The following is an 11,640-nucleotide window of genomic DNA, read 5'->3' on the forward strand; positions in this document are numbered from 1 at the left end:
ATGTGGAATCCAGTGTATTTTTGTTGGGGGTGTGGAAAGGGGAATGGCAAGTGCTTTCTAACTCTCCATGGGAGAGTTGTTACTCTGGCATGAATAACAAAAAGAGACAGCCTCTTTTCAGCTTTACTTCAAGCCTTGCTTACTGACAGTCTCTCTGGGTGTCCTAAGGCATACACAGCTGTGCTGAGATAAACAGGCACAGCTACAACATCCACTCTCAGGTACTGCCAGTTCCCATCCTTTTTTACTGTGCTAGTGAAAGTTTCTAGGTGATTTAAACCAGGTTAACAAAAGTTTTACAAAAAAGTAAGTACAATATTGAAAGTTCCAGATGACTCAAAGCATCTGCATCTGCCTTCCCTGATCCAGATGCACAGGAGGCTGAGACCAGAGCTAGAGTATGTGCATTCTGTATGCACTCACTTATGCCTTTAGATCTAGGTAGAATATCCACCCTGTATTGTAAAAGTTCTTTCCATTGCTCAGAAACGTGGCCTGCTTAGGACTTCCCATCCCAAAAGCATTTGCTGCATTTTTCATCCCACTCCTATTGGGCCCTGATTCTCTAAACTTCATTGCTCCAGTTTTCAATAATGAAAATTTTCAATAATTGACAGGACAAGAGGATAGAGTCTCAAGCTCCATGAGGGAAGATTAAGGTTGGACATCAGGAAAAACGTTTTCAAAGGGTGTTAAACAGGCAGCCCAGGTAGGTAGTGGAGTCACCATCCCTGGAGGTGTTCAAGAAATGACTGGATGTTGCACTTAGTGCTATGGTTTAATTGGCATGGTGGTGTTTGGTCATAGGTAGGACTTGGTGACCTTGGTGGTCTTTTCCAACCTTAAAGATTCTGAGATTCTATGAATGAAGCATTTAGACATCCCTTCATCTCCATGTCCATGCACAGACATGTAATTGAATGGGAGGATCCTCGTTTTGTGGGAAGAATATTCTTCCCAAAGCATTTTAAAGGCTAACGTACAGTGGTGAAGGGTTACATAAAATGCTACATGATGGGATTCTGTTAAAATACAAATCTTTGTTGTCGTCATGAGAGCAGTAAGAGGCATTACTTACTGCCAGCATCACCCTCCTGCTCATGGAGGGACAAGATTTGGGAGAGAAGGTAGTAACTTGTGTGGAAAAAATTGAGGCAGCAAAGAGTTTACAAGTGAAATCTTCCTTGTCAGTAAACCAGAGCAGAGGTGGAGTGTAACAACTGTTAAAAAATAGTTAGGTATTTGTTTAACTTACAAGAATGTGGAAAAGCAAGTAAGTATAAAGGGAAAGGTGGCTAAAATCTTTCACCATTTTCTTATATTCTAATAAAGAAAATAAAATAACATTTTAAAATTTAAAAACAACATTTCCTAAGTGTTCCATTCTAAGCATTTTGATCTTTTTCTAGCTGTCTATTGTACGTGTCCATCAAATATTGACTTCCAAAGTATTTTCTGTCTGCCACTGCTTTTGATAATGCAGTGATTTTGCCAAACTTTAAAAACTAGCCATAGCATCTGTGCAAATACAAGGAATGAAAACGTAAAAGCCTGAAAGATAAATGTAATTTAAAACTATTTGTGCTAAACATCTTATATTACAATGTCAGCAAGAACCAATGTCATAGTTGTCAAATACTAAAAGGGAAACTTGGTGCTTTGTTTTCACGGTTCTAGGAAAGAAAAATGTAAAAATGTAAACAAGATCTTGAATCATCTGTTATATGTTTGGGTCTTTCTTAATAACCTACAACATTCTGTAGTAACAACAACAAACATTACATAGTTTACTGTTTATAATGTCCCCTTTAAAAGTGTATGCTAGGTCAAAAAAGAGGGTAGTAAATACAATTATATTCTAGTACTTGGAATTATTCCCCATAGAAGAAGTTAAAATCTCTTAAGTGTTTTTTTAAAGTACAGTACAAAACCAACCACCTTAGGGCTAATAATTTGCTCTGTTCTTTACTATGCTCAATAAAACAGAATTTTGATACTCACTACCTACAATTTGTTTTTCTTTGCAGCATATTTGCTTTTCTTTACAGCACATCCTAAATTCCTTTGTGAGACAAAATGCTAATGAAATTTGAATGCCAGGACTTCAGAATTCAACATTCGTATCCTATATTCATAATCTCTTTTACCTCAAGAATCAGATCTTGTCCTAAGCACACAAGAATGTCCTAAAAATTTAAAGATTAGTATTTTAAGTTGCAAGGTATTTGTGTTTCCCATTTGGTGTTTGAGCCTCTAGGGTGAAAATTTGCAGACTCACTCTAGTAGTCACAGCTCTTACAAGTTAGAGTTTTAATATAATCAAATGACTTTGAGATGTTTGGTAGAGTGAGATTGGACTGTGCTGTAATATCCTTGTATTGCCTATGTAGCAGATAGTCTCTAAAAATTGGCTTTCTCTTTCCTTTGGTATTTGCAATGGGAATGTCATAGTGGTTTCTACTGACATTTCCCAGAAATCCCTTTGTATGACAGCAAAAAGCATAAGATGATTTTAGTTTAATAATACAATATTCTGCATAGAGTCTTGTACTTGTGCTTTAAAGAAGCAGTGTGCTCAAATCAGAACAATAATTGTTCAAAGCCCCACTTTTTTCCTCTCTGAAGTAGATTTACTTTGCAGACGTTAGATGGCTACTGGGGGCTTGGCTCCCCAAGAGTTTACACTTACCAATTTTTAAGCAGATTGTGCTGGAGGACACAAAAATTCTTCCATTGGGTTATCATTTCATTTCAATAAACGCTTGTCTAAAAGCAGAAGCAGATGGTTGCAATCTTAGAAGGGATTTTTTTAAAAACTACAGTACACAAGCAATCACTTTAGGGCTAATAATTTGCTCTGTTCTTTACCATGCTCAGTAAAAAAGACCTTCCTTGCTTTGAAGAGGTTTTTGTCTTGGATAAAAAGGGAGACAGGCAGACAGATGGCATAATGCAAGGAAAATACAGAGTGGGAATATATTAATAAATGGATTCATCAGCAAGCTGTCTAAATTACGTTATCCACCTTTTTGTATAACTTAGGAACTTACAGTTCAGGAAATACAGTTTTTCATGAAACATGAAATCTCACAGGACAGTTTCAGGCTACTGTGTCTTTTCTGTTCCTTCAGCGTAAACCTTGTTCCTGCCTATACTTTCAAAACTATCTCACAACCATTTCAAGAAAAATTTCATATTGTCAGCGTAGTCTGAGGCTCCAGGAGCCCCAAAAGAGGTCCTCCTCTTTAAAATTCGAGGCTGTTAGGTAGTTCTGTATGACAGCAATCTAAATTCCAAGTAGGTAATAGCCCTCACAAGGAGAGTGCTCAGGGAAAGAGCAGCGTTGGCCTGGTCTGTTAAGATGACTGGATGATTGCACTTTACTTGGGTATTCCAAACTGTTTAAAACCTGTTTGAATAACTGATAAAGGAATTAAGCTAATACACCAGCATTACCTGTTCCATGGTGCAAATTAAATAGCTAGGCCGAGATTTCAGCACCTGCCTAGTGGGGTTATGGTGCCACCCTTAAGGTACATAAAGAAGAGTTACTTTTTAGGTCATAGGAGTTGCTCACATCTCTTTGGGACCCATGTTCTGACCAGACAGCCTATCAGATAGTACCTGTTAGACTTCAGAGAAAGGATAGATTCCCAAACCACTAGTAACTTTTAGTGTGACATTAGTCCTCTCTTCCACAACTGTTAAAAAGGGGCTCTACAACTCACTGCATAGATAGCCAACTGCAGAATTAATGCTCTCTATTTTCACTTTGTTTCACCTAGGTTCATGATGTTATGTCATCAGCTAGTGCTTGTCTTTGGACTCTCACTAGCTAGTGGGGTGTGTGCATCTAGAAGCTGCTACTCAGAAGCCCAAGTCTCCATATATTTTTTCTGCAACCTCACAGATATTCCACTTGTGCCGAAGGATACGGTGAAGCTTTTCCTAACTTCCAACTATATCATCCGAGTGACTGAAACTTCGTTTCCACTGCTGGAGCACTTGTTGTTGTTGGAATTCGGAACGCAGTTGGTCTATCCTGTTACCATAGGGAAAGGAGCTTTCAAGAACCTGCCAAACCTTCGTATATTAGATTTGGGATACAATAGGATTCTTCAACCAGATCTTGATGCTTTTGTGGGTTTGCCAAGTCTGACTGTACTCCGTCTGTTTGGGAACTACCTTGGAAATTCCATCCTTGAGGAACGTTACTTTCAAGATTTGAGATCATTAGAAGAATTGGATCTTTCAGGGAACAAAATCACCAGACTTCAGCCTCATCCATTATTTTATAATCTAACAGCCCTGAAAACTGTGAACCTGAAATCCAACTACATATCCGACCTGTGTCAGAGCAATCTTACCAGCTTCCGAGGAAAACATTTTTTATTGTTCAGCCTCAGTTCTAATTTTTTGTACAAGGCAGAAAGTGTAGACTGGGCCAAATGCCCAAATCCTTTAAAAAATATTACATTTAACTCACTAGACCTTAGCAAAAATGGCTGGAGCACGGAGAGAGTCCAATATTTCTGTACAGCCATTAAAGGGACTCAAATCAGGTCTTTAATATTTAGCACTCATATAATGGGTTCAGGATTTGGCTTTCAAAACTTAAAAAATCCAGATAATTATACTTTTGCAGGACTAGAAAGAAGTGATCTTAGTTCCCTTGATATTTCAGGGGGTTACATTTTCTCTCTCAACCCTTTAGTCTTTCAAAGCCTTGGTAATCTGGAAGTGCTGAACCTTTTCAAAAACAAGATAAATCAAATTGAAAGACAAGCATTTTTTGGCTTGGGCAACCTAAAAATCCTCAATCTCTCAAGTAATCTTTTAGGTGAGTTGTATGATCATACTTTTGAGGGTCTACGCAGTGTAGCATATATTGATTTACAGCAGAATCATATTGGGATGATTGGTGAAAAATCATTCCATCACTTAGTAAGTCTGAAAATAATTGATCTCCGAGACAATGCCATTAAAAAGCTCCCTTCCTTTCCACGTCTGACATATGCCTCTTTAGGTGACAATAAGCTAATGACTGTAGCCTACACAAGAATAGATACAGCATACCTAGATTTAGAAAGAAATTGGTTGGCAAATGTAGGTGACCTGTACATTCTTTTCCAAGTTCCAGATCTGCAATATATCTTCTTAAAACAGAATCGGTTCTCTTACTGTGTGAAAAGTGATAATGCTATACAAAATAGTCAGTTAACCTATATGGATCTGGGTGAAAATATGTTACAGCTTGTGTGGGAGAGAGACTTATGTTTGGATGTGTTTGGGGCACTGTCCAAACTCGAGGTTCTCCATCTGAATAACAACTACCTCAGTGCTCTTCCACAGGACATTTTTAGAGGTCTAACATCTCTAAAAACCCTTAATCTGGCTTCCAATCTGCTGTCTCATCTTTCTCCTGGGCTTTTTCCGGAGAGCCTAATGCACCTCAACTTATCTGGAAACCAGCTGCTTTCCCCTGAGCCTGAAGTCTTTATGACTTTGAATATTCTGGATATAACACATAATAAGTATGTCTGTGATTGCTCTTTAAAGAGCCTACTAGTGTGGCTAAATGACACCAATGTAACCCTAGCTGGCTCCGAATCTGACAGGTACTGTGCCTACCCACCTGAATTTGCAGGGGTACCACTGTCGTATCTGGAATATGATGGTTGTGATGAAGATGAACTCCAGCAGGCACTCAGGTTCTCACTATTCATCTTCTTCTCTGTCACCTTTCTCATGTTTCTGGTGTCAGCCGTCATTTTTACTCGCTGTCGGGGGATTTGTTTTATCTGGTATAAAACTATCACCAAAAAAATAATAGCCAGCCATCCACAAGTAACAAATAAATGTGAATACAGATATGATGCGTATCTGTGCTACAGCAAAAATGACTTTGAATGGGTCCAGAATGCTTTGCTAAAGCACCTGGATTCACAGTATTTGGATAAAAACAGATTTACCTTGTGTTTTGAGGAAAGAGACTTCTTGCCTGGGGAAGAACATATCAATAACATTCGTGATGCCATTTGGAACAGCAGGAAAACAATTTGTATTGTGACCAGGCAGTTTCTCAAAGATGGGTGGTGTGTGGAAGCCTTCAATTTTGCCCAGAGCAGGTACTTCTCTGATCTGAAAGATGTCCTCATAATGGTAGTGGTTGGGTCACTTTCTCAATATCAACTGATGAAACACAAACCAATTCGAAACTTCTTACAAAGGAGTCGGTATTTGCGGTGGCCTGAAGATTATCAAGATGTAGACTGGTTTTTAAATAACCTTTCGTCCCAAATTCTGAAGGAGAAAAAGGTACAAAGGAAAGCCAATGGTATTGAGCTGCAGACTGTAGCAACGGTCTCACACTGACAGTGTGTGAGTTCCTGGCGAATATCCCATTTCCAGCTGAGCCATGGCAGGAGTAAACAGAAGTTTGGTTCATCTTTCCTTGAAAAGACAGGCAGAATGATAACTGATTCAGTATAAATCCTACAAAACATAGAGACAGCTTGAAAGCACCGAGCAAATAGACGAAAGTACTATTATTTTATGGACTATGACACAAATTTTCAGAAGAATTAAATGAATCATAGATACTCCACATTTTGGATGTTCATCTTTAGACAATTCAGTCCTGATTTTCAGAGTACTACCTACTTCACGGGTCTGTTTCAGTTAGAGAAGGATGCTCATGGTTGTTTTTTTAAAAAGAGCCCATGGAGTGACCAAATATGCTTGCAGGCACTGCCTGAACATCAGTTCATGGACTATTTCTGTGCTTTCTGAACCTGTAACTTCTCATGCTCCATTTCAAAGTCGAATCATTGTTTCGCACCTTTATGCTTTAAATTGTTGTAACACAGATTTCATTTGTTTGTTTCCTACTCAATTATCCTCAGCTTCTCAACTGGAACATACAAACTTTGGACTTCATTCGTGCCCTTTCCCTTCACAACTTCTGTTGTCGTAAAGCTACAGTCACTGGTCTACTTCATTTGCTGCTGTTTCAGCCTAGTGCTTTTTCAGTTGAGCTGCCTTCTGCCCTGCAGAGAGGAGCAGGCATTCCCTTTGGATCTGAAGCAAGCCCAGGCTTGAAAAGCAAACAAGAGACTACCTCAGTAGCCGTGCAGGCTGTACACCTGTGACAGGGCCAATGGCCCAGTGACTGACAGACAGCATTGGCATGCTGGGATTGGGAAGTACACTTGCACTTTGTAATTGTACTGTGTAATTTGGGTTGTTCTCAGCACATCCTGTGTCCTGATCAATTCTAAGGTGTTTTTCTGCTTCTACTGAAATGTTTTTCTGGAGTCATAAATGCCTGGTAGTCTCTTACTTCTCTAATTATTTTACCACTGTTTGCTCAGGTATGTGTCTTCAAGGAGTTGTTCAGGGTCATTTTAATAGAAGTCTGACTCGGTGTTCACTGATACAGAACCTGCACTTATTATTTTGATTGTGACGTACTCCTTGAGTGTACTGTTCATCTCTGTACATTTATTCAACAAAAGCTTACCAAAATACTTTCAGCAGGGCCTCAGTGGGGCTTTTTGCTGTAGTGAGGAAGCAGGAATGGGAGGTTTTATAAGTTGTCTGTCTTGACCTTAGCTGCAAACAAATAATACCATCCTAACTGTTTTGATAGAGATGAAATGTGAATGCACTCATTTGAATATAGATGTGCCTGTGGCTGATCTAATTTACTCTCAGCTCACAAGTATACAGGATTTCTATAGAGAAAATTACTATAATTACTACAGTATTTCTTCCCTCTTAATCAGTGTAGTCACTCAGGAAGAGAAAAATGGGTAAACCTTGGAATATTTTTCAGGGGGCATGGGACAGGGGATTGCAGATCAAAGAAGGGATGGACTGTGCTGGTGAATCCCTGGGTGTCGCTGTTGGCTCAGGTAACAGCCCGGGTTTCCAGAACCCCTCCTGCCTCCCCGCTACTGCAGCTGCTGGCAGTGGGGGAAAATGGTCCTGCAGAGCGAGGGCTAGGAAGTCACCAGCAGCCCTGGCTTCCCAGAGCCCCCCTGGGCGGTCAGAAAAGCCACCACAGGCATTTCGGGAATGAGTCTGTACAATGAAGATCATCTGCAGCTCCGGGTTGTTTGTGGATCTGTACGTGGTGTAAGAGTTGGGGATTTTAAAAGCACCCTTAGAAATTATATTTGAATGATTGTCACAAAACATTTTTTGGTCAAGTGTTGATTAAGAGCCCTCCCCAGCTACGACCTTACTGTATACTTACAAGACACTCCTATCACTTCAGGTAGTTAAAACTTACTTCTGCTAACCTCTGTATGCAGGAATGACAAGTACATACAATAGATGTCTTTAATTATGGCTCTTTCATTTGAGATCCTTTTGTCTACCTCATGCCACTGGTGGGAGGTGGGTACATAAAGGTTGCATTTACTTCAGTCTTTGGAAAGATCTGTCATTTTATAGAAAGGTTTTAATAAAACCTTTGCATGAAATTTCATTGTCCGCCTCTGTGCTTGCATACCATTTTGGAAAAAAAGAGATCCACACCTGTGTCAGAAGCATCTGGGAAAACTTCTTTCTACCACAGAGGCAGCTTAGAAATGTAGAAGAAGCCCAGCCCTCATCTGCACCTTTCAAACTCTGTTGCAAGGGGTCTACAAAAAGCAGTAAAAGGCTTTTTGGAGAACATGCTGTTGAACCATTCCTGATTGTGGAGTGGTCTACAGGCATATGAATAACTGCAGAGTCAAATTTTAAAGAGATCCAAAACATCTTTTTTACTCGCTGTGAAACCATTCCAAGCCTGAGAAGCTCAGAACAAATGCAGCTGGTGCAGTCTGTCCTATATGATGAAAAATCACCTTCAAATAGATCCCAGAACCCTGAACATCACCTCTGTAGAGTCACCTATCTTAAATGACAAAGCCTGGGGAATTGTCGAGAAAGAGCTTGTGCAGACTTTATACTCCTCTGCTCAGCAGGAACCACAAAAGCATCCTGTACAAAAATGGAGAATGACTATGTTTGATGAATTAAGGCCATAAATTGAGCCTTAAATTGAGCCTCAACCTCATAACTATTGATCGGATTTCCTTCAGGCTCGCTGGGAACATTACTGCTCTATTAGAATTTTATGGCTCCTTAGTTAAAGATACTCTCATCAGTTTTACTCACCTTCCTCAGTGAAAAACATTAACTTGTTGGAGGGTGTCCAGAATAGGGTGTGAAGTGTGGCACTGGCTCTAAAGCAAGCTATTAAGATGGAAGGTGGTGAATTTATTTGCAGTAGCAGCACAGGGAATATTCAGAGGACAGTGACTCAGTGCCCCGTGGTATCAGCTCAGATATTCAATGGTAAAAGCCTCCCGCCACCATTGCAATATATATTATATGCATTAACAGGTCAAGCGGGCAATATTGTTCAACAGCAACAGGTATCCAGCCTATCAGAGTCCAAGGATTGCAAGGACTCCTCCTCAAAATCAAGGCACTCGGGACCAGAACCCAGATTCTACAAACATATCCCTGTGGAGAGTAACAGAAGCCAACAATTATATGCCTACATATTATTTCACATTTTACATTATTATTATTTCACATTATTATTATTTCATATACAGTGAAACCAGGCTTCCCCTCCACTCTGACACGCATACTAGTCTCAGTAAACTGTAATTATATTTGCTAATCCCAATCCCTAATCCCTCCTCAGAGAGACTGTTCCACATGCAGGTAGATACATCACCTTGTTAATTAACAAGGTGATGAATCTAACTACTAACAGTTAGTATTGCTCCCACCCCAACAGAGGCACTACCTGTGTGGAGAACACTAGGTAGTGAGACTGCAGAGAGTTCAGTTTCGAGTGGGACACTCCTACGTTGCTCAGAATCACTCTGCCTTTAATTTTCTTGTGTCACATCATTAACTCAGCTCCTCTGCTGACTTCTGGGTCTTTTTCAGCAGGACAGCTCTCCATCTCACTGCCAGAGACCATCTGCATTTCAGACCATGGGATCCCACCTTCTCAAGTTCATGTGGTAGTGATTACTTTACAATGGCTTTAACATGTTCTCTTCTTGCTGGAGCTGCAAATAGCAGCAGTCCAGTTAAATCACACAGCAAGGCTCATACCTGGCAAAATACTTACAGATGAAGAGCAACACACCACTGAGTGGTAGGAGTGAGCGGTGAAGATGCTGCAAATGGAGCAGAAGCTTCACATGCGAATCTCTGGCAAAGCAGCTAAGTTAGGAAGGGTACACGTGCTTAAGCATCTTGCCATAGAAAGGGGACTTGGGTTCCATGAGAAGTGGAAACATGAAGCAAGGAAAGACAGACAAGGAACAACACACATCTTTAGGGTCTGACTCTACAAACATGAGCCAGCATAATGCCCTGACGTAGCAAGTGGATTCACCTGAAAATAGGACTAGTGCAAGCAAATATTTGTAGAGTTTCTTTGCACTTATACAGTACTACCAACAGCAAGCAGGCAGTTCTGTAAAATAAGGCTTCCAAAATCAGAAGACTGGTGTAAAAAAAACCCCAGAGATTAGGAAACAACTATACATGTCTGGTGTTTGACCATGTAAGACATTTTTCACTTTCTTCAGGATCATAAGAAGGTAGATATTCATGCAGTCCATGAATAGGAAAGACTTTTTGAAATAGTACAAATATTTCAGGACTTCTGCATAGCTGTGAGGAACATCTGAATTAGTCAGGCCTTGAATAAAGAACTTTAGGAAGATGATGAAGAAAAGACAGGCTGGCCTCTCCAGCTTTCCATCCCTCTCTGGGCAGTGGTCTTACATCACATATATCCTCTTCCATTCGTGCAAGATGTTTTAGTTGTTGCTATTAAGTAGGATCAGCAAAACTACAGCCTTGACTGCAATGAAATAATGGGAAGGAGAAGTGGCAACATGAACACTTCCCATACAGAAAAATTGACATCAGCAGACCTCACAAGGCCTCTTCTGGTGGTTATTTCATTAGGCTGTTTGTCAGATTCTGAGAAGGTATCACACCTTTGGAATGCCAAACAGCTCTTTCTGCCTTTGGGTGTGAGCACTTTTTCATACTCAGCTTTTAGTTACCTGCTTTCTGATTTGTCTCTCACAAAGATGAGCTGAGCATCCTGGTCTTCATTCTCACTGTGCTGCTCCTGGCAGCCATCAAAGATTCCATACACCAGGAACGGCGCCGCAGGTGCTGCTCCATCATTATTTCCTTTAGCTAAACAAAAGCTGCAAAGTAAAGTTTAGAAGCCAAGATTTACCCAGAAGGCCACTGTGAGCACTGACTTGAGCAGGTACCAGGAATTTTAAATTCAGCCTTATTAGTCAGCCTTGCATCACATCAGTGGGGCAGGCCAGCTCCTATGTGATTGCTTCTTGCTGTTAGTGCAGATTGACAGGAGGCTTCTCTTCCCTTTCTAACCTTAACTTTGCTTTTTGTACTGTGCATATACAGTGTAGTGGGTGCCAAAAATAAGTCTACATTTCCTTTCCCAATATGCAAAAGTCAGTATGTAGGTATGGCATGAATTATTTCATAGTGCAAAGACTATCTATTCATAGCAGACTCTGTTTGTTTCAGACATGCAGTTTTCCTTCCTTTTAGATAGCCTATTGTTTG

At 40.2% G+C, this 11,640-nt stretch overlaps 1 protein-coding gene across 6 annotated transcripts in view; it reads left to right on the top strand.

The window, feature by feature from the left end:
• Positions 1-8,494, top strand: part of TLR5 (toll like receptor 5) — a 32,139-nt gene extending 23,645 nt beyond the window's left edge. For 5 of the 6 annotated variants that reach the window (XM_027721280.2, XM_027721279.2, XM_039378785.1 and 2 more), the window contains one exon: positions 618-8,494. In XM_027721280.2, coding sequence (XP_027577081.1) covers positions 3,790-6,375 — 2,586 coding nt within the window. In that variant the 5' untranslated portion in view covers positions 618-3,789 and the 3' untranslated portion in view covers positions 6,376-8,494. The remainder of the gene's footprint in view (positions 1-617) is intronic. The other variant, XM_039378782.1, reaches the window with a different exon arrangement.
• Positions 8,495-11,640: the final 3,146 nt, after the last annotated feature.

The sequence above is a fragment of the Pipra filicauda genome, unplaced genomic scaffold (assembly GCF_003945595.2).
Source record: "Pipra filicauda isolate LSUMZ 115617 unplaced genomic scaffold, ASM394559v2 scaffold147_size4022426_pilon, whole genome shotgun sequence".
Lineage (NCBI taxonomy): Eukaryota > Metazoa > Chordata > Aves > Passeriformes > Pipridae > Pipra > Pipra filicauda.